General features: G+C 37.2%; 2 protein-coding genes across 4 annotated transcripts; one reads left to right on the top strand and one right to left on the bottom strand.

The window, feature by feature from the left end:
• Positions 1-894: 894 nt before the first annotated feature.
• Sam-S (S-adenosylmethionine Synthetase) lies at positions 895-9,318 on the top strand. 3 transcript variants are annotated; one of them, XM_089729747.1, is made up of 11 exons: positions 895-1,039; positions 2,006-2,176; positions 2,508-2,585; positions 2,660-2,782; positions 2,931-3,043; positions 3,852-3,995; positions 5,315-5,401; positions 5,666-5,797; positions 6,660-6,842; positions 7,191-7,324; positions 8,144-9,318. In XM_089729747.1, the coding sequence occupies exons 2-11, from the start codon at positions 2,062-2,064 to the stop codon at positions 8,247-8,249; spliced, it is 1,215 nt and encodes a 404-aa protein (XP_089585873.1). In that variant the 5' UTR covers positions 895-1,039; positions 2,006-2,061; the 3' UTR covers positions 8,250-9,318. The 3 variants fall into 3 exon arrangements, with proteins under 3 accessions (XP_089585873.1, XP_089585872.1, XP_028030973.1); XM_089729746.1 differs by lacking the exon at positions 2,931-3,043 and adding an exon at positions 3,280-3,392 and having other exon boundaries at positions 898-1,039; XM_028175172.2 differs by lacking the exons at positions 895-1,039; positions 2,931-3,043 and adding an exon at positions 3,280-3,392 and having other exon boundaries at positions 1,957-2,176.
• On the bottom strand, positions 9,284-21,166 carry LOC114243706 (putative serine protease K12H4.7). Its single transcript, XM_089729745.1, has 10 exons — positions 21,072-21,166; positions 19,528-19,719; positions 19,236-19,420; positions 18,480-18,712; positions 17,960-18,098; positions 17,485-17,630; positions 13,911-14,027; positions 12,285-12,423; positions 11,902-12,075; positions 9,284-9,483 (listed from the first exon to the last, which is right to left on the bottom strand). Exons 1-10 carry the CDS (start codon positions 21,075-21,077, stop codon positions 9,372-9,374), a joined length of 1,443 nt encoding a protein of 480 aa, XP_089585871.1. The 5' UTR covers positions 21,078-21,166; the 3' UTR covers positions 9,284-9,371.
• Between the last annotated feature and the right edge of the window lie 1,868 nt (positions 21,167-23,034).

Raw genomic sequence — 23,034 nt, 5'->3', positions numbered from 1 at the left:
AAATAGTTTTCATAATAATATAATGTGCAGTCGTCCGTGTCGTTGAAACAAACAAAAAACTATAATAATTAAATAAATAATGACTATTAAATTAATATTTATAGATTTATATATCTTTTTATTTATTTTTCAATGAGAATAATTTAAAGTATTTTTAATGATGCTTATTTTTATTTTAAAACTAGCTGACCCGGCAGACTTCGTAGTGCCTCAATCTATAAATAAAAAACCTAAACTTTTGTATAAAATAAACAAAGGGACACATCAAAGCAAAAACAAAATTGTTTGTTTTTATATAATTCCGAGCATTTTCATATTTATTCACCTTTTAAACCTTCTCTGGACTTCCACGAATAATTCAAGACCAAAATTAGCCAAATCGGTCCAGCCGTTCTCGAGTTTTAACGAGACTAACAAACAGCAATTCATTTTTATATATATAGATTCTATTTAAGAAGCATTAAGTTTCTTCTGCGCCACTGTAGTGAACGTTGCTAAATAGTAACTAAAAACATATTTTAAATCTATATTATAAAAATTCAACAAAATATCAACTTCTTTCGCGAATATGTAAGTTTTTCACGTCAACTATTTTTATTTAATCTATATCTGAAAATGAAAGCAAACATGTGAAGTTGTGAAATGTGACGTTCAAGATACCAAACTTCACAATATTATTCCTGACTCCTTAGCTTCTATCTAATACCAATAATTCACCCATAATAGCTACTTAGCAGAAGACATTAGTATGTTTTAAAAACAGTTCATGGTTCATACGCAGAACCCTATTTTTTTTTTATTATCAAAAGAGATCTCGAATATGCACGATGCTTATGAATTGCGACATTTAATTAGAGTTTATGTAAAACCCATGTATTTAGAGATACGAGCATTTGCTGTTCCATTCTGGTGATGAACAAACGTATTTAATTTTACTCATCCGTCAATATTTTATTGCATTCATTAAATGAAAAAAGTGTCGGAGAGTCGTCTGCATAAGATTAAGTGAGATAGTGTTTGTGAACTACTAATTTTTAAGGTTCGTATTCATAATTCTCAATTCCAAAATTAATTTCCGTGTGTTCCGAAATTCAAAAATTATTATTTTATAAATATAATAGTTTTCATTAATGTTGTAATAATATCTACAAGAGCTTTTACTGCTATTACATTTATTGTTTTTTTGTGGAAAACATAAAATGTAACTCAATGAGGTAGCCAAGTAAGTATTGAAGCTTAAAACTTTGGATATCTTCCTTAAAATCCATGCAATTTTGCGAACTTATTGCCTAAGTCGTTATCTACCAGTCAACCGAGAATAACAAAGAGCAAGCCTAAAAAAATTACATAACAATTGTTTTTTTTAACTTTCGTATTCTATTTGTTCTTTCATTAAGCTTTCTGTTGAGTTGAAATATTATTTCAAACTAACTGAATCAATTATTTAAGCTATCCAGCAATATACTATGAAGTATTTTGGTTAGAAGAGTAGAACAACTGTTGTATCAAAGCAATTGAGACTTCACTCTTACGTCATTGTTTTATGGAATGAACATTGCGGTGGCAATAGGCTTCGATAACACGCGGGCCGTGTGTGTATTAGCTCATCTTGAGTAATAGTAGTTTATTTTGTGAATAACACATAAAAAAATGAAAAAATCAGTGACCTAAAACATAATTCTTTAATTTAAATACATTAAATTTAATAAAGCAAAAATTCTTCTAGAGACCATCTTTGACCGAAGAATAATGCTATAACTACATATTTGTTGTTTGTATTTATTTTAGGTATGTCGCTTTATTTATTTAAATTTTGGCGGCTATGGCAGTAATTTACGTTATCTGTCGTCGCTGGCTGACAAAACCAAAACAATATATTTTAGCCAATGGTGTTCATGACAATGATTAGACCCAGCAATTTGATTGGACAAATTGTGCTGCTCTATAGCGCCTCTCCGACCTTATAAATATCAGTGTGATCTAGAAATGGACCTCTTTTCCACAGTGTTAATTCAGGGGGACTGTTTGGGGTTATATTAGTGGGCTAACTCTAAATTCAGAATGCCGGAGACTTCAAAAATGAATGGATACGCGAAAACCAACGGACACAGTTATGATATGGAAGATGGATCAGTATTTTTGTTCACATCGGAATCTGTTGGCGAGGGTCATCCAGGTTAGTTTTTCATCAATTTTAATACTGGGATCTTGCGATACCTACGAAAAATGGCCGCCCGGGCATGTGCGTAGATAACGAAAACTAATGTTATTCAAGTTTATATGTAATCTCATTAATTGATGGAATCCTTTGTTAAAGCTTGCATAAAATATTTAATATGTTGTACATTACGGCAGGTATAGTGGCTACATTGTTTTGTTACATCACATTCTAGCGGTCAATTATGTATTCTTGTCAAAATAATCGCAACACGTGGTGCAAGCTAAACAACATTAACCACGATCTTACTGCCCGAGTCAAAACCTGAAATAGTTTTCTTCAATTTCAGACAAAATGTGTGACCAAATAAGCGACGCTATTCTAGACGCGCACCTGAATCAGGACCCGGACGCAAAAGTTGCATGCGGTAAGTTATCTAGTAAATAAATAAATAATGTGTAAAATTGTCTTCTGTCGTAACTGTTTATTTATATCCTACAGAAACCATAACTAAAACCGGCATGGTGCTTTTGTGTGGCGAAATCACATCCAAAGCTAACGTGGATTATCAAAAAGTTGTGCGCGAAACGGTCAAACACATTGGTTATGATGATTCGTCCAAAGGTACGTACATTATCCTTGAAATTTTGCTGCTTTAAACTAGCCAGTTATTTGGCTTGAAGCCAGGTGCAATAGTTTACAATTTACATGAACTGTGTGCTTTGCCATCCTAGAAATTCTGTGATAACACTAATTGTTCTGTTAATGTTAGGTTTTGATTGGCGTACACTTAACTTATTAGTGGCAATTGAAGAACAAAGTCCAAATATTGCTGAGGGTGTGTATCTTGACCGAGAAGAAATAGATATAGGGGCTGGAGATCAGGTATCAACTATCTTAAAGCCTGCTGCACGAGGCAAAAAATGGGTCATATCAAGAAAAAGAACTTGTTATTGGAGATCATTATTTTTTTCTGCATGTTAACAAGGATTTATTCATTTTATATTTATAATTTGATTGATTCATGATCACGGCTAGTCTCGGATGAGGCAATAAAATTAGAGGTGTATCACACAACATCTTCAATTATTTAGTTATAAAGATTTGCATGTTGGGTCCAGGCTTTGATTACAAGACATGCAGTGTGATGCTCGCACTAGACCAACAATCACCAAACATTGCTGCTGGGGTGCATGAGAACAGAAATGACGAGGAAGTTGGGGCAGGAGACCAGGTAAATTCATAAATCAATATAACTTACTTGATAAATTAATTATACTAATATTTAAATTAATGAAAAACATCTTTATTTACTTTCTCAACTGGACTCATTATTTTATCATTGTCATGTTCATTGAGTAATTCTTATGTTGAAAGCAACTTGTGTTTTCAAATCTAATTTCTCAAGTTATTTCATTTAAAGGTATTTGTATTTGTTTATTGCATCATCTAACTTGTTTGCCAAGGGTTATCTGTATCAAACTATCCTAATGAATATTTCAGACTACATTTTAACAGGCTTGTTGAACATGTCACAAAAAACAGAAGTATAGTTTAAGTACTTCTCAAAATTAGGTATTTAACCTGGCTATGAAACTTTATAGTCTAAAAATCAGCAAATTTTTTTTTTTATATTGTTTAATTTATCCAGAAATAGACTAAACATTAGTAAAAACTTCCATCAATTATACAGGGCTTGATGTTCGGTTATGCAACAGATGAGACAGAAGAATGCATGCCGTTGACCGTAGTGCTTGCACACAAACTCAATCAGAAAATTGCAGAGCTCAGGCGAAATGGAGAATTTTGGTGGGCAAGACCAGATTCAAAAACACAGGTTAGTAATATTACAGACTATTAACCTTTTGTATATTTAATAACTGTTGTCCTACTTTACAAAATTATAATTTCATTACTTAACACAGGCAACTGAGTTCACACTAGAGTGCATTATTAAGTTAAAGAAGTGCCATTTTGTAGCAGACATAGGTATCAATCTATGAAGCTTTGATACATGCCATAGCATTACTGTTATTATGGAAGGATGATTAGGAAGTAGTAATAGTAGTAATTCAAGAAGGCTGAGTCAAGGCCATCTATAATTGGGATATGAAATCCCAGTACTATTTCAATTAGTAGTTGGCTCACTAGTTCTCTAGTTTCCACTTTGTCAATAATATATCTTGTAATTTTACAAGAAACTTTGTAGGTATTTTATTAAATCTGAATAAATGCTGTCATCAAAATACAAATTACTTGAATTCATTGAAAGTATATCACACAATACATGGTGTAGTGTTTCTTTTTCTTCAAGTAACTGTCATCAGATTTCAATAAAGCAGAGCATTCCTAAGCTATTCTGAGAACACAAAATATATTTTTATGATATGTTATTGCTAATTGGTCAAGTAATTAGTGACTGATTACTTTGTCATGGGTCCTATTTCGACTTTCGGCGGGAGTCGATGTCTCCATGAAAGACGTATATTCTCGTCTTGAATCCACAGTGGAAAATCTTAATTCAGGGATGTTGAATATAGAACATTTGTCTATTATATTTTATAAATAATATACCTATCTCACGCTCATAATCTAAAATACTCCTTATTCGCGTTTCCACTATTTAATTCGTGGATTTGAAAAATGCGACCCAATACCGGCAATTACCTTCGCGGCTAAAGATTTCGTTACTCACGGATCTAATCGGTACATACACACTGTTAAAAAGGATTCCAATATGTAGGTATCCAACCGAATATATTTTGTAAACACGCTTTTCCATATTTACGGAACGCGAGTAGCCCGCGAATAAAGAAATTTTGCTGTGGTTATAGCGGTACGCTAGAAGAACAATGCACTTTCATGCAGTGATATGATCATGCAAGCCTGTAAATCCTAAAAAGCAGCTAGTTTTATAATAAATATACCTAACACCTGATAACCGAACACTTCTGATAAAGTTTGCAAAATTCACGTTTGTGATTGCATGGGGACAGCCGTTTTATAATACAATTTAGACTGACCTCATGTCACAAAGCTGGCTTATAGTAAATGCTTCAAAACAGCTGGATCGTCAGATCATATGCCCATCTACACCAATAAAAAAAATTGAAGGCTGTTACGTATTACAAAACAATATTTACTTTATTGTTTTAGGTTACTTGCGAATATGTATTTGCTGGTGGTGCAACAGTCCCACAGAGAGTTCATACTGTAGTTGTGTCACTGCAACACTCTGAAAAGGTACGTAAAATCAAAATGAAATACCTAATGAGGTATTGTAAAAAAAAAAAGATATGTTGATTCATATTAACACATAAGACAAAATGTAATGCATTACTAGAATTAATAAGATAATAAAAATACATTTAATGCTTGTAGATTCACGTCACTGATAGTGTATATGGGTCATTACCCTTATAAAACATTTTTATCATTAGGGTTATTGTGATATATTGTAAAGAACATACTTTAATGTTACCAAAATAAACTAATTTATTTTTGCAGATTACCCTAGAGACCTTGCGAGATGAGATCAGAGAAAAGGTCATCAAAGAGGTTATCCCTGCACAATATCTTGATGAGAGAACTGTAATTCACATTAATCCATGTGGACTCTTTATAATTGGAGGACCTCAGGTAAAAATAATACCATAGAATGATGTAATAAATACATATATAGTCCAAAAAAAGTTTTTAATGTTAATGTTGACTATTAAATTTATCAAATTATTAAGTAATACTAAAATATCAAAACTAATAAATATTTTCGTGATACTACTACCATGGACATGACCATGACCCTCAGTAATGAGGAAACCGACGCAAGGAGGAGGAGGATACTGTAATAGAAATAAGTTGCAAAATGAGACTGATCAATATTTTAGAACTTAATAATAAAAGGAAAATTGGTGTAAAGAGTAGCAATAGTCTCTTACATACAATTAGCAGTGATGTCTTATACAACAATGCTTCTTATTTGCAATAACGTTTACCACCACTTGAAAGATTCCTTACTTATTACAGAATGAATTCAATTTCATATTTATTTAAAACTAGCTGACCCGTAAGACTTCGTAGCGCCTCAATCGATATATAAAAGACCTAAAATTTTGTATAAAATAAACTTAAAACAAACAAAAAGAATCTGTCCGACGGGGGGACACATCAAAGGAAAAACAAAATTGTTATTTTTATTTAATTCCGAGTATTTTCATATTTATTTACTTTTTAAACCTCTGGACTTCCACAAATAATTCAAGACCAAAATTAGCCAAATCGGTCCAACCGTTCTCGAGTTTTAGTGAGACTAACGAACAGTAATTCTTTTTACAGTAATTTTTATAATATATAGATATCAATGTTCTAATTTTTTTTATTAACAAAGAACTATTGAGACTTATTCAAAATCTCTTCATTTTTCTCAGTGTTTTAATGTAAAGAATAGGTTTGTATTTTTTTTTTTAAAGTAGTTAAGTGAGAAAGTAACCTTTGTGTGTAGTCAGACGCGGGCCTGACGGGACGCAAAATCATCGTGGACACGTATGGCGGGTGGGGGGCGCACGGCGGGGGCGCTTTCTCTGGCAAGGACTTCACCAAAGTCGACCGCTCCGCAGCTTACGCCGCCCGATGGGTCGCCAAGTCACTCGTCAAGGCGGGCTTGTGCCGGCGCTGCATGGTGCAGGTATACACAACACCTTTTATATATAAGAAGACAATCGAGGTATTTCTCCAGTTCATCCAAACCAACTCCCGATGCTAACTATTTCAATTTTCGCTCATTTTTAATCAGATCTCAGTCTGTGAGATGTAGTTTCATTATGAGTAGACTTAAATAATTAAATGTAATTTGCTTCAATTAAATTTTCTATCATTTAAATTCGGCAGTCAAATAGATAACTTAAAAATGCAAAAGTCAAGTATGAAAACATAAAAATCGTAAACGGTTGAATGAATTGTATTACATTTTTTTTCTTTTCGTTTAATGAACTCTCAACCTCATGATAATTTATAATAAATTGTATATTTTCAGGTTGCTTATGCAATTGGTGTAGCTGAGCCATTATCGATTACAGTCTTTGATTATGGCACTTCACATAAGACTCAGCAACAACTGCTCTCCATCGTGCAAAAGAATTTTGATTTACGACCGGGCAAAATCGTCAAGTAAGTTTAAAAAGAGACCTGCTTAGTAATAATGTATTTATAATTGTCATACATTTACTAAAGTTACAGTGTCCACTAGTTACTTTAGTTATATATTATTAAATATAAATCTAGATTAGTAGTGGATGATTAAAATTCGGTCCCGAAACATATGATCAATTATATTTTAAAATCAGCACTTTTTGTATTTTATATATTGTACCTCTTCTTCATTAAACAGAACTCACTATATAATCACAAACGAATAAAACACATTTACATGAACTAAATTTGATAACTATTTAGTAGGTAGATAAAATAAGTAGAGGAAACAATTATAAGCTGAATAAATAATGAAACATCACATAAAATTGTAAAATTATTCTAATTTTCAATGGTTCAAGAACATAAAATTTATGTTATTTATTATTAATTTAATGTGACAAACAAATGATTTTCTACTTTATGTTAAGAATAATGTGCCTACAAACCACAAAATTAAATAACCAAATACCAAAATGACATGAAATGTGAATTAAAAATACCAAAAATATAGTAATTACTGGTGGTGATATTGTGAACCTATGGGATGGTTGCTATTCTGCATGTTTCTGCCATGAATTATTCAAGAGATTAGATATTATATTAGAACCAAAATTGTCACTTCAAAGATGTCAGGGTTAAGGTTGCACAATTTTCATTGTGCTTATTATAACTATTTAAGAGCAAGTGGACCATGATCATGTCTAGCCTACAGAAATTAAAAACAATATCCTGGTTTAAAGCTATAAAAATAAAATGTAAGTTTTTAATAATAATAGTAAAACGTCAATTTTACAGAGAGTTGAACCTCAGAGCACCAATTTATCAGAGAACAAGTACCTATGGACACTTTGGAAGGGCAGGATTTCCCTGGGAGAGTCCCAAGCCGCTGATTGTAGAATGACTTGCAAAACCTGTGCATTAGAACATTGTAAATATTCCATCAGTATATAATAAACACTTATGTATGTGTGTCATCGTAGCGAGGGCGCTGTGTCGCCGGTGTCTCTCTTTAGACTATAATGTGACTAGAACCTCGCCAATGGAACTGTGATACTAGACAAATCTGATGACCGTTGCATTTACGAGGTTCATTATAATTAGATAAGTATTCTTTAGTTTAATAGCACATAGTAAAAAACACGTGGTGCCGTCATTTCTGAATTTGAGTTAGTTCAGGGGTTACAGCGGCAGTCCGGTTACTTTATATAGAGATCCAGGAACTGTAGCGGTCATGAAGTGACTATCTGTGATTATTTTATACACTGCCTCGGATTTTCTTCAATGAATTCTATGATTCAATAATTTCAAGTGTACGTTTATTTTGTTTTAATGTTAATGGACTGCCGACAATCTCGAATGTTCTTCATTATGAGCTTTATGATGTAAGTGCTATGAATTTTTTGTAGAGTAAACTACTTCTCTGGTTGCGTCACAGTGGAGCGAGTGAATGAAAAACTGACAAAGTTCAGTTTTGCCTTCTTTCGTTTAACTGCAAATATAGTGCCGCACTGTAGGTTCGCCAAGTAATTGTAGATTATTAAGTGTAAGTCAACTTTTAAAATTAAATTTTAGAACATAAATATTGCATGCTGTTTAATAAATTAATACTAACTGGTAACCTGTTATGCGGCATATTTGTGTTGTGTTTCCGAAAAGGAATGAAGTGGAAAAGAGCCATTTTGAAAACACACCGACTCCTCCAGGGTAGTAGTAGTGCACTGCATTTACATACTACTTTAAATACAATTCCGCCATTGGGCACGTATAGGCGTATTTCTAACCGTATATTTGACATTTAGCTGATAATTACTATTTGGTAGAGCGGTTAGTGAGTCTTGTGATTATATTTTTCGATCTGTTTCAACCTTTTAATGTTTCTTATTAAACTTACTGTGGATATCAATTTGACAGATTGTGGAATTTAAAACTAATAAATATCTTGTCTGGCGCATTGCCGGACAGAAACAGAAGACTTTTATTTACGTTTTCATCCCTCGTAAACATATACGTATAACTTTTACAATTATGTATTTGAAAGCCATCGAGCCACCAAACGTCTTGCTGCTTGCTGTGCGTTTGTCATTCTTATAGTATCCGTCCGGAGCCAACCTTGCATGTCGAAACAATGAGATGCTCTATAAAAACAATACATATCAAAGTTACCATTTTATCAAGGAAAATAAAAACAACGAAACTGTTCATAAATATTGTTTAAAAGCTTTAATTTCGCAGTGCGAGGGTGATACAAGGCACAAAAGGTCGATTGAGAATAGATCGTGAAAACCCCTTTCTTACAAACTCCAAAAATGCGGTGATTCGCGATCACCGTAATCACAGTGAAGTAACTTAAAATTCAATATTCACTTTAAATCTTTAAAAAAAAATTGTGCAAAAAAGAAACTAAGACAGTTTGGTATTTTTTCGTAACGCTGAAGGACCTTAACATTAATAGAGAAACAATTTAACCAGATTTACGAAAGGGCCCCAGTTCCCTTCGTAACAAGGTGAAACTACAAAACTTCATACATTCCGTCATGATCTATGCAAGTGTAGTGCTCGCTTACGCGGCCCCCATGCACGTAAACTCTACAGATCTTCCAATCCCGTTTCTGCAGGATAGCCGTCGGAGCACCATAGTACCTTCATGATTATCTAAAATTAGAACCGATACGTAAGTACCCTAAGGTAGCGTCAGAACGTTACTTCGACAAAGCGGTGAGACACGGTAACCTTATCATGCCACCACTGCAGTGGCTGCAACGAGGACACGGTGGAGCACACGCTCGCGTACTGCCCCGCTTTCGCGGAGCAGCGCCGCGTCCTCGTTGCAAAATTGAGACCGGACCGTTGAAAAAATAGGCCTGGTAGGGCCGCCGTACCACGGAGACCAACGTCGTTGGTCGTCGACTATCGCCTCGACGACCCGTCGGTCGGGCGTCCTCGGGGTGGCGCCGCGTGTCTGGTTGTAGTTTGGGGAAGCTTAACGACAGAGGGAAGATCTTCCACCGAGCGGGTGATATTGCTCGGTAGACCGACGGTCCGAACGTTGTTGTTCGGAACTTGTATATATGCGCTTTATCTTGAAAATGTCGTAAGCGAGATTCAGTCATCTGTAAATTATCTTTCGTTGTATGATGGCTACCCGCCACATCACTCCCCTCCGAGACTGGAGGTCGTGTCATTTTTAGTTAGCGTTGTCCGTGCTGAGATTAGCTTGCAAGGGCCAGTGCTGCTCGAAGCCTGCGGTGAGTCGAGGCTGAGCTTGAATGTTGCGTGCGTGTCGCCAGTGCTGCTCGAAGCTTTGCAGTGAGTCGAAACTGAGCTGAATGCTGCGTGATTGTCGCCAGTGCTGCTCGAAGTCTGCGGTGAGTCGAGACTGAGCTTGAATGTTGCGTGCGTGTCGTGCGTAGTCCATGTGATGCAGAGCGGCCACGCCGGAGATGTGTGACCCCAAGCGTTGATGATCCGGTCGTGGGCTGCGATGAACTGTAGCGGCGTGATGAGGCAGTGAAGTTGCATGCCGTAGGACCAGGAAGCGCGGTGAGTCGGCTGCGATGGTCCTGTTGAGGCTGCGATGCTGGCTTGCTGTGGGACGACTGTCAATGACGTGCTTTTATCTGCGAGAATGCGGGGATTGTGGTAGCCGAAGTTCTTGATGCGCTAATGATGAATCAGAAGGTTGCGTGATCACATCTCGTCGCAGGTCACCAGTTTGGGGAAACTTAACGACAGAGGGAAGATCTTCCACCGAGCGGGTGATATTGCTCGGTAGACCGACGGTCCGAACGTTGTTGTTCGGAACTTGTATATATGCGCTTTATCTTGAAAATGTCGTAAGCGAGATTCAGGCATCTGTAAATTATCTTGCGTTGTATGATGGCTACTCTGACTCGGATTTCACCCCGAACGGAGATCGGACGACGGGTGTAAGAGTGCAGGGAAGTCGTTTAGTAGGTGGGCCCTAAAATCCCTTGGGCCCGCGGTCTGCTTCCAACACCTTGCAAATCGCTGATTCCACATACCCCGCGCGCCCCCTAGGCGCGGGGACAATGCGGGGGGATACAGGCGACGGGGCAAAGCCAATCCGCAGTCGCCGGAAACATGTCTTGTCCCCTGATGTCGTATCCCCCGGATCCACTGTGCTTTTTTTTACAAGTCGAAGCTCGAGTACCGGTTACCGTTCTCGTCGAACTTGTCGAAGAGTTAGCGAACTAACGCATAGACACAGCCTACGGAGTTTCTCGCCGGATCTTCTCAGTGTGTTACGATTCCAATCCGGTAGTAGATTTTTCGAAGCTCTTGCTTAACCCTAGATGCTAGTTGCTTTGTGACTAACAAAGCAACTTGTGACTAACAAAGCAACTTGTTTAGTACATTGAATTTGTAGTATATTTTTTTACTATTAACTTAATTCTGCAAATTTACAGACGATTTTGTAATTCACCTGGCGTCAAAGGATTCAGTGGACTACGGACTGAACGGTCGAGGTAGGTTAGTAGGAAACCGGTATACTATCTGTAGTTTATGTAATATTCAAATTATAAAAAAAATACCTTGTGACCGTGTATGTCGGCGAGGTTTCTGTTAAATCTCTAACATAGACACCAAGAGCACGCCACGGGTCAATATACCCATGAATGTTGATAGTATTGTTTACTTTGGGTTCCAGGCCGCCGAATATTAAATTTACACGATCTACCGCATCATAAACGAACGCCTCATCGAACCTGTGGTATACAAAAAAAAACATTTAGACAAGTTCTGAGGTATTCAAAGTGTGGCTCCCGCTGTGGCTTTTTTTATTGCCCTTGTAGTCAGATGAGCATACGGCCCACCTGATGGTGAGTGATTACCGTCGCCCATGGACTTCAGCAATGCCAAAATATTTTTATTTGGGCTGTGGTGAGTGAAAATTAACTGAATAATATGTACTTGCCGTTCATCGAAGACACGTTTGCAAATGTCCACATAAAATTCTACACTGAGCCAAACGAGAGGATCAAATACAGTGCCAGAAGTCGGAGCTGTTTGATAATATCCATATTCTGTACACGTCTGGTAGTACCACGCACGTGCTGAAAATAATTTAACATCATAATTGTTAGAACAAACTTTCGATAAAATTTTAAACTGTACACTAAAGACCCAAAATAGAGTATTGTGTGTAGGGTTGTTACAAACACACAACTATCAATAAAAATCAAGGGATTGCCGTATCCCATAGACACCGTAAATGCTGCCATCCACCTTGAGACTTGTGGTCAAAGTCTCAAGTATATTGTATAACAACCATCCTACGCTTCAAAGCGAAACACATGACCGCTGTGCAGCAAAACTGACAGGATAGTGGTCCCAAGTCGTGCGGGTTCGCAAATTGCGCAATTCGCCTTTCTTATTTAGTTTATTTAATAACGACACTCGTGGTCGCCGTCGACCCAGTTAGCCTTATTCGCTGACGACAACCGCTTACTACTCGAGTCCCTAATCGCCGGTAAACTCCAGAGCGCAAGCGTAAGTCGGACAGTGGTTCCGAAAATTGCGCATAGACATCAACCCAGCGAAAACCACAGCGATGCTATTTCAGAGGGGAAACTACGGATTTCCTTCCGCATTAGGAAGAGAAATTTGACACCCCCGATCACCTCTTTCGGCCAACCTATTCCCTGGGCCAGGAAGGTCAAGTACCTGGAAGTCACCCTGGATGCATCCATGACATTCCGTTCGGCAGACTTTACCCCATTATATGTAAGCGAAGTAAAATGTCCTTTTGGAACAAAGTGACACTTTACAAAACTTGCTTAAGGCCGGCTATGACTACGCGAGTGTGGTGTTCGCTCACGCGGCCCACACTCACGCAGACACCAATCCCTACAATCCCGTTTTTGCAAGCTAGTTGTCGGAGCTCTGTGGTTCGTGAGGAATGTCGACCTACACGACGACCTGGACCTCGAATCGAAGCGAAAACACATAAAGTCAGCGTCGGAACGTTACTTCGATAAGGCTATGTGTCATGATAATCGCCTTATCGTTGCCGCCGCTGACTACTCCCCGAATCCTGATCACGTAGGAGCCAGTCACCGTAGACACCCTAGACAAGTCATTGTGGTTCCATTAGATCCAATAAGTTTTGCATTAGACGCCTTCAGCTTTTAAACTGGGAGCAAGCTTAGGAAACCCAGTAACCGAACTCGTCGAAATCGGCAGAGTTCGACGTGCAACCTAACCCATGCATCAACCCGCTGGGTTTCTCGCCGGATATACTCCGCGGGTTGCGATTCTGATCTGGTAGTAGATTCATTCCTGAAGCAGCTGCCCTTTGGTTGTTAAGTCTCCTTTGTAGGCGCTCAGGCAACTGTTAGCAAATCCCACTCCTCCTGGCTGAGCCTTTGCTCGCCCACCTGTTCTCGTGAAACTGGAGAGGCCTACGTGTCACCAGTAAACCCTCGTTCATAAAAGAATAATTGCGCAATATGCCCTACCACTATTGACATGATGGTTCCCTAAAGATATATTTATATATGAATTTAGTTTTATTTGATGTTCAGTGATATTTTGTACTTACAATTGGTATTTCCTGAGTAAGCATTAAGAATTCCTTGATATTCCATATGCCAGCAGCTATTACCGAGAGAACGTGTAGTAGCAATATAACCGCCTATTTTTTGCATCGGCGTCACTCCTATGAAACGAATACACATTAATTGGTATTTGATAAAAACATTCCTGGTAAAGAAAATCACTAAGAATTATCTATACTAATAATATAAAGAGGAAAGATGTGTTTGTTTGTTTGTATTGAATAGGCTCCGAAATTACTGAACCGATTTGAAAAATTCTTTCACTGTTTGGAAGTTACACTATTCCCGAGTGATATAGGCTATAATCTTTTTTGAAAAAAATTAGGGATCTTTACCAAATCTCCAATAATGTAACCCAAGGTGTAAAAAAATTACCTAAAATATTCTTTACATCGCGTGCCCTGCGAAAACTATTGATGATAGAATAATATAATGTACTACGATTTTGTAGAACACATTGTTAATTACAAAAAGTGTCGCGACAGCACATGTCTAACTATTGTAGTTATGCCGCAATAAGTGTTCTTTTGTTTAAAAATATAAAACAACGTCAAATATCGTTGAGATTTTTGTTACAAACCCGAGCGGAGCCGGAGCGGGCCGCTAGTGGTAGATATAGTGAAAATTACTGCGTTTTTGGCAAATATGAGCGACCGTGACCACTCACCATCAGGTGGGCCGTATGTTCATCTGCATATAAAAGAAATAACAAAAGGAATAGTTATCGCGGTGCCCTTAAGACTAAGTGGTTACTGGAGCTAGAGACAGACACTAACTACATACTCGTGGTACAACGTGAATATCATGAAATTTTTTTTTCTAGCTAATCTGGTAGCCTTTGAGGCTATGCCAGCGTACCATCCATCGTGCAGGTAACTTTTTATATAAGTGTTTTGTAATTTAAGAGTAATGGTGGTCTCTCACTGACATTTAGAATCAAACGTGAACGAAAGAGAACATAATTAAGTAATGATTATAAACACCGTTCTTATTAATAAAGTCATTGAGTTCGTAGGCTCAAAACGAATATTTAGTAAAATCACATCTTTATAAAAATTAGCACTTAATGTCGTTTTAAAAATTATCTTTTTTTTTCCTACCTATGCTGATAGCCTTGAAAGGCTATTTCAGCTTCACCCTAACGTGTGTAGGTGAGCTCACGGGGCTCAAACCAGAGTGTTGCTAACACTGACCCTAGCAAGAGCAGTGCTTCCCAGAATCTACCACCGGATCGGAAACACGACTCACTGACAAGATCCGGCGAGAAACTCAGTGGGCTGTTTCTATGGGTTAATTCGCTCGGCGAGCCGTTCGTCGTAAGCGACGGGTTTGACGAGGACGGTGACCGGTGCTTTGGGCGACGTCGACGGTTTACCATTCGAATTTATCTGTTGACATGTAATTAATATCGGTAACAGTAAATAGAAAGATTAGTTAGTTATTTCATAAATCTTTTAAATAAAATTAGATAACAGACACTTGAACCGTGGCAATACAAATAAAATGGGTGCGTAGGGTAGACCGAGGCGAATCGGATCAATGGGTGCATCGGATCAAGATAAGAAATTCTTAAATATTTAGGATAACGCGTTGAAATAGAATACAGGCGACTACCGTCTTTTGAGCCTCGGCCATCCCGCCTCCCACCATTGGTAGTGTTTTGATTAAATTAGTACATCAGTGTGTCAGCGCTGTTCGCTTAAGCCAGGTATTTGTGTGCGTTACAATTTTCGCGTTCATCTAAGGTAAGTACTTACTAAAAAAATTGGTTTTATTGTATTTGTATTAAAACATTGAATTTTATGGCTTATATTGATTGCAAAGGGATTCTATTTTAGAAAAAAAAAATAGTTTTTAAGCACAATGTTATTGGTTAATGTGTAAAAAACGTATTTAAAAAGTCTTTAATATGGGGTTATTCGTATCACGTCTTCGGGGGCGAATTGGATCGCTTTTTTAACTGAAGTTAATTAATATATTTTTATTTCATCGTAGATGGTTCGCAGGCATACAATAAAGACAAATGTGGGAGAATGGTTCCAAGTAAATTGAAAGAAGCTGTAAATAAAATCCTGCCCAAAGAGTTAACGTTACGGCGGGCTGCTGAGATTTACGAATAACACAAGTATACAAAGGGTAGTTTCTTTCTCCGGGGTGTCACTACCACTAAAACACGTGGTATATAGCCAGTCTGAGATGAAACGCTGCTGAAGATGCTGAAAAGATTTTAGCAGACCGTTTACTGCATTTGGCGACTTGTGGCTTCGGAATTACACCCAAGGCGGTTCGCAAATATGTGCTTCATTTCGCAGAACGTCAGAACATTCAACACAAATTTAATAAAGAAGTAGGAATGACTGATCAGAACTGGTTTCATCGCTTTAAGAAAATAAATAAGGAGTTAACTATTCGGAAACCAGAAGGATTGTCAAGAGCAAGAATAGACGGCATGAAAAGGGGAAAGTAGCCGAATTCTTTAAGGCTGGAAACAGTAATAGTCGTCGTGGCCTAAAGGATAAGACGTCCGGTGCATTCGTATCGAGCGATGCACTGGTGTTCGAATCTCCGGTAGGTACCACCGCCCCGCCTATTTCTGCCGTGAAGCAGTAATGCGTTTCGGTTTGAAGGGTGGGGCAGCCGTTGTGACTATACTGAGACCTTAGAACTATATCTCAAGGTGTGTGGCGCATTTACGTTGTAGATGTCTATGGGCCCCAGTAACCACTTAACAGCAGGTGGGCTGTGAGCTCGTCCACACATCCAAGCAATAAAAAAAAAAAGACAAGACTAATTTAAGAGGAAGACTGGAATGATTGTACAATGTGGACGAGAAATGTCCTAAGAAATGTAAAACTACAAAATAAATTTTAAATTTGACATCATCCCAGAGTAAGAGTACCTAATTTGTTCGAATAAGACGCTAACAGTAAACATAAGACTGACAAAAAGCTTTGGATAAAGAGAGAATGGCTTATGACAATGTAAAGGAGAAGAATAACAGAACGCTAAGAGTAAAAATCAAAGGCTTATCTGCAAAACAGAGATATTGGCATTGTATTTACTAATCTGGAAAATTCATTCATCCACCATCAGCATATTGGATTCAGTGCCATGCATACGAATAATGGTGCCACGAAAAATGTGCTGATATAGGAAGGGAAAAAGGCCCATATGTATGTGATTTATGTATTAGTAATTACTAATTGTTGTTATTATTTATTATAATAAAAAAATAGTTGATTCCAAAGCTTATAGTCTTACGAAAAAAATAATTTAAATATTTATTTTGCACGATCCCATTCGCCCCGAGAATTGGGGCGATTCGGATATTTCTGTGTTTCAAGTTTGTTGTTTATAATTTAAAGAATTTATGAATAATTTAAGTTTTAAAATGTTTATTGCGTAGCTGGATTGTTGCTGATTTCAATTCTATCAATAAAAGTTACATAAATTACATTTTTGTATGATTTACATAATCTCAAAAAAAAAAGGTCCGATTCGTCTCGGTCTATGTGCACCATGCTTTACGCGGTTTTGAGAAATGATAATTAAACAAACCGTAGGTTTCACTGGCGAAGTCATTACAAATAGTTAGCAAAGTTCCTGGACGGGCTTGCTGCACCGACGTTGAGAACGACCAACTTATCAATCCTGAGAAGTATCCAAGATCAAAACGGTCGTTGTAATCTATAGGATTACATAATCTAATATAAACAAAAAACAGTAATTAGTAATTTCTTTGGTAATTCAAGTATCAATTATATTATAATTTATAATTCGAACTATTAATTGATAAAATTTTATGATAGTTAAAGCAACTGAGACTGATTCCGTGATCGGTGGCCGCTCATTTAAAAGTCATGGTCTCCAGTAATAGCTTTCACACCAGGTGGGCCTAAATCTCGCTTGACCGTCTAGTAAAATAAAAAGTAGTATACATAGCAATGATTACGGGAATGTTAATTTTCAAAAGAATACAAGAAACCAACCAGTTACATAAATGGGTTAATCTGTAAATAGTATCTGAACTCACCTATAAGCCGCCTCCAATTCTCGTTCACCCTCTTCAGTTTGCATTGCTAAAATTGTATCTTCTATTCCTTGTTTAATAGTTGCTATACACTGCTCACCCCCTTCAAGAAGGAAAGCTTCGTGAACTACTTCTAAATATCCTGAAATTGTAAATGGTGCAATATTATGGCTAAGCAGGTCATTAAGTAAGCATACTATAGAGATATTTCTCGTGGTTTTTTTATTCTGTATACGAGTCAATTAACTCTGGCGCATTTGGTTACCAGCCTTGACACCCATCACAACGTCAATACCGTCACCCATCTTGAGAGAGTCTGTCTCAATTTTATAGTCTGCCCAATCGTACAAAACGGAACGCATTATAACTTTGCGGCAGAAATAGGTAGGGTGGTGGTCCAAAGCCGTGTGGCATGACTAGTCCTACGACTAACGTAACTACCTCATTCGAATTTTAAGTTAATATCTCATCTCCTTAAGATTAATTTGAATTTAAAATAATTTTAAATGATTCATAAACTAACCGGTAAAATCCACTTTTGCCAATATCGGGCCACTTGAGGCCACCGTTCCTTCGACCAAATGAGGATAGCGTTGCTTAAACCATAAAACCATATTGGCAGCGTAAGAGCCACCGTATAAAATAACCTTACTGTCTGCGAATCGAGGTTGTTTTTTTATTTCATTTATAAAGTAAGCAAGATCGGCAAGAGCTTGATCCACGTTCAAGTACTGCAGGTTTTCTGTTGTAAAATCTCTGCAAAGTAATTTTTTTGTAGTTTTTTGTTAATATGTTGTTTTTCTTAGTATATTTTGGTAAGTTAGTGACAGAAAGGCGTTGTTGAAAATCTGAAATCTCATCTAGGTCTTGATTTTTCATTATTTAGCAATACCAATGAGAAACTGCTAATGAAACTATGCATTAATAATCATTACCTACTGTTGGTTTCGTTCACTTGTACGTACTAAGTTACCTCTCAAATTATTGAAGCCAAATTGTTGTCGATTAACAGTGGCATTTAAATGCTGACTGTGAAAAGTAATGTTAATACACTTACTTGACCTAAAATACACAATAGTTTGCAACCGCTACTGAAGTAAATGACACGTGCGTGCTCACGACATACCCACCACCAGATAAAGCAGAAAAGACTATAAGTCGTAAAATTCGAATCATTGAAACTTTATAAACCGAGCCGTCTTAAAATCATAACAATAGCTAACAACGTAATCTATGTTCCAGTTACATGAAGTACACAAAATATCCCACAAATGTTTACCGATAAGGCAACGTTTGCCCGTAATATCGATGTTCAGTGTATATCTGATATCCACGGTTTTCCCTGGCCATTTCGAACATGTTACCCGCGCGCAACCATCCTTCAACAATAGTCCATTCACCTCCCACAAGTATGAAAATTGGATATCCGTTTCCACCAAAGAATTCCTCGTTGTACATAAAACGCTAAAATATTTAAAAACATAAATTCGCAACAATGTTATTAATATGATTAGCAGTTACAAATAAGATTAGGAAATCAATCCTTATTAATTAAAAGGAGCATTACCAACCATTTGAAAAGTTTCCGTATTTTGAGGATCAAAATGATCGACTGGCATAGTGACCCAGTTCTGCTGAACATTTCTTGCAGAACGAGTTTGAGTTTCCTCAGGTGGTTGGAGGTCTACCCGTATTGGGGGTTCCACACCCCGAGGTTCCGCACATATCAAGCAGAAGAAACTTCCTAATACAAGTAAGATAATCTGGAAAAACGTATATTATTTCATTTACACACACTCCTCGAGTATTTTTTGCGTTTGATTAAGTATGTGGCTGTGTGGTACCTATATTATGTATGCTAGAATTTTTTAAATATTTTTCATTGTTTAGATAGGTGGACGAGCTCACAGCCTACCTGGTATTAAGTGGTTACTATAGCCCATAGACATCTACAACGTAAATGCTGCCCACCCACCCTCAGATGAGTTTTAAGGTCTCAAGTATAGGTACATCCCGTATTGCGATGGATGCCGTAATACGTGACCAAGGGATTCATTATACATGGCCATCAGCGTTCTGCAAGTATCACACCAGCATGTTTTGAACGTTAACCAACATATACGGGTAAGTACCACGGTCTGCCTTTTATGCCGCGAAGTAGTCATGCTTTCCATTTTAAAGTATGATTCAGTCGTTATACAATATAATTAAGATTTCATCTTCATGTCTTGTGCTGGATGGCGGCTTTCACGTAATGATGTCTGGGGACTCTGATAACCATTTTACGACAGGTGGGCCTAGACCACATTGTCATCAAGGCAATAGAATAATGTTAATTTCTCTCTATGCGATGAGGTCGACCTTGAAACATTTCTACTACTTTTGAAACATTCATAAACCATAAACTTTGTGAAACTAAACACCCCTTTAATTTCTATTATAATTTGCCAAACAAATTTTCTACAATCCAGGAAGATGAATTTTAGACAGGCGAAGAGGAATTTTACAGGCAAATGTAAAATGTACCTACTCAGTGTCAAGCTTGAATGTGGGTACAAATAGTATCTATAGATGGCAAACACCCAAGCGAACAAAAATAAAATTAGTGAAATTAGAGAGAAAAAAATTTCACATTTTCAGTCATTTCTTAAATTTTAATAGTTACGAATCTTAAACGATATTACATTGCATATTTCTGCTGAAGCTGTGATACGTTCCTGTTAAGAGCATGAAACGGCTGATAATACAATGCAATTGAGACTTGGACCTGTCTCAAACGTTATGGATATCTGTGTATTAATTTGGCTGTCCATCCATCAACACCAATGAAATAGTATATTGGATTCAATGAGACTATCTATGTCAGCTGGGTGGATGCATCCTTAGCTGTTACTACTTCGCGTCTCCTACCTATAGCTGTTTTAGTTATATCCAGTGGTAGTAGTAATTGCTTCACCTTATTTTATAACTTTACAGTGAAAGGGGAATGGTAGCCATTCCCCTCACTAATCAACAAGCTTTTTCGGTAAAGTATAAAATAATCGACCCATGCTCACATCGTAATCAAATGTCAAATGATAATGTCAACTTTTTTAATTATTGTAAAACTACTTACCATCATTTTATTAATATGTATCACATGAAGTGCGAATTGGGTAATGATTAAATTAATCACATACTTCGATATTGTATTAAGGGCAGGTTATCGTTATCGCTTTTATCGATTAGCTCTTAAAATCCCCCGAGCATATCTAAATATTGACTTATCTATGAAATGCCTCAATACTTCTTTATAGTTGCATAAATTTATTGGCTAATTGGGTCAGATATATTATAAAAAGAACTCCGCCTAAATTAACATAATAAGTATATCAAAGTACTAGTATTCATTATAATTATACGAGGGCTGCACTAAAAGTATTGGGAAAGGAATATTTCCACTGTTCCTGTCATATTAAAATATTTTTAATTGAAAACTCCTTGGTTTTAAAAATCGAATACCATTTATTTATTTAAAAAAAGATTGTCGGTCTTGTCACGAGGTTTTGTCAAACTTATTTAGTCGTTGAGAAAATGGAATTGACTCGAGAAAATTCAAGAGCGATGATTTATTATGACTTTCGAAGTGGTTTAACACAAAAACAGTGTGTTGACCGGATGATTTCTGCATTTGGTGATGAAGCCCCATCCAAAACCACAATTTATTGCTGGTTTACTGAGTTTCAACGTGGACGTGTCAAGCTCGGTGATGATCCCCGTCAAGGTCGTCCAAAAACCGCAGTCACCCAAGAAAACGTTGATGCTGTCCGTAAGCTGATTGAGGAAGATCGACATGTGACATACCGCGAAATTCAGGCAACTTTAGACATTGGCATGAGTCAAATACAAATAATCTTGCATGAACAATTAGGTGTAAAAAAGTTGTTTTCCCGATGGATACCGCATTCGCTCTGTGAAGAGCAAAAAGCGGCTCGCGTTACTTGGTGCGTCAGAACTCTCGAAAGATTCCACGCAGGATCCTCAAATGCTGTATACAACATTGTATCAGGTGACGAATCCTGGATATACGCCTACGAACCCGAAACAAAAAACCAGTCACGAGTTTGGGTGTTCGAAAATGAGTTAAAGCCAACAAAAATTGTTCGTTCACGGAGTGTTGCAAAAAAAATGGTGGCCACGTTTGTCTCCAAAACCGGCCATGTTACGACTATTCCTCTTGAGGGACAAAGAACGGCTAATGCAGAATGGTATGCTAGCATTTGTTTGCCACAGGTCATTTCTGAACTCCGTAAAGAGAACTGCAACCGCCGCATCATCCTCCATCACGTCAATGCGAGTTCTCACACCGCGCACAGAACAAAAGTTTTTAGAGCAAGAAAACATAGAATTATTAGACCATCCGCCGTACAGCCCCGACCTAAGCCCTAATGATTTCTATACTTTCCCTAAAATAAAGAATAAATTGCGTGGACAGAGATTTTCATCACCTGAAGAAGCTGTGGACGCCTACAAAACGGCCATTTTGGAGACCCCAACTTCCGAATGGAATGGTTGCTTCAATGATTGGTTCCATCGTATGGAAAAATGTGTCAAATTTCGCGGAGAATACTTCGAAAAGCAATAAATACATTATTAAATAGTAATGTTGTGTCACTTCGTTAATTCCCGAAATTTTCAGTGCCGCCTATGTATTATTATATTATATTCATTATATTCCACCATTTTTTACAACTTCGTGGATGGTGTTCTTACGTGTTGCTTCTGTTTGCGTACGTTTAAAAACAAGATAGGCTACCATAGGCGTATTAGAGCGCATGAGAGGCGCGAACATTAGCTTTTAAGTTATTGAACAGAAAATTTTGGTTGCCGTTGCCGAAACTGACTTGGGACCATGATGATAATTCATTATAAATTACACTCTTAATTTACCTACTCGAAACTGCTTTTAATTTTCCTCGAGGAACTTGAAGTATATAACGGCTGAAATATCGATCATTTCCCCAATCACCACTCGAATGAATTTTGATGTAGTATCATTCGGAGACATGGTCCTATGGTGGACCTGTCATCGAAGATGT

Source organism: Bombyx mandarina, chromosome 09 (genome assembly GCF_030267445.1).
Source record: "Bombyx mandarina strain Sakado chromosome 09, ASM3026744v2".
Taxonomy (NCBI): Eukaryota; Metazoa; Arthropoda; class Insecta; order Lepidoptera; family Bombycidae; genus Bombyx; species Bombyx mandarina.
The sequence above is the reverse complement of the archived record's forward strand: the minus strand, read 5'-3'. Positions and strand labels throughout refer to the sequence as shown.

Excerpts from the sequence above, each read along its gene's own strand:
- Sam-S (XM_089729747.1), top strand. The coding sequence starts at position 2,062 with ATGCCGGAGACTTCAAAAATGAATGGATACGCGAAAACCAACGGACAC. Across the intron at positions 2,177-2,507 it reads TGTTGGCGAGGGTCATCCAG|ACAAAATGTGTGACCAAATA; the intron begins GTTAGTTTTTCA and ends CTTCAATTTCAG. Across the intron at positions 5,402-5,665 it reads CACTGCAACACTCTGAAAAG|ATTACCCTAGAGACCTTGCG; the intron begins GTACGTAAAATC and ends TTATTTTTGCAG.
- LOC114243706 (XM_089729745.1), bottom strand. Across the intron at positions 12,424-13,910 it reads TTACTCAGGAAATACCAATT|CACGTGCGTGGTACTACCAG; the intron begins GTAAGTACAAAA and ends AATTATTTTCAG. Across the intron at positions 12,076-12,284 it reads AAACGTGTCTTCGATGAACG|GTTCGATGAGGCGTTCGTTT; the intron begins GCAAGTACATAT and ends TGTATACCACAG.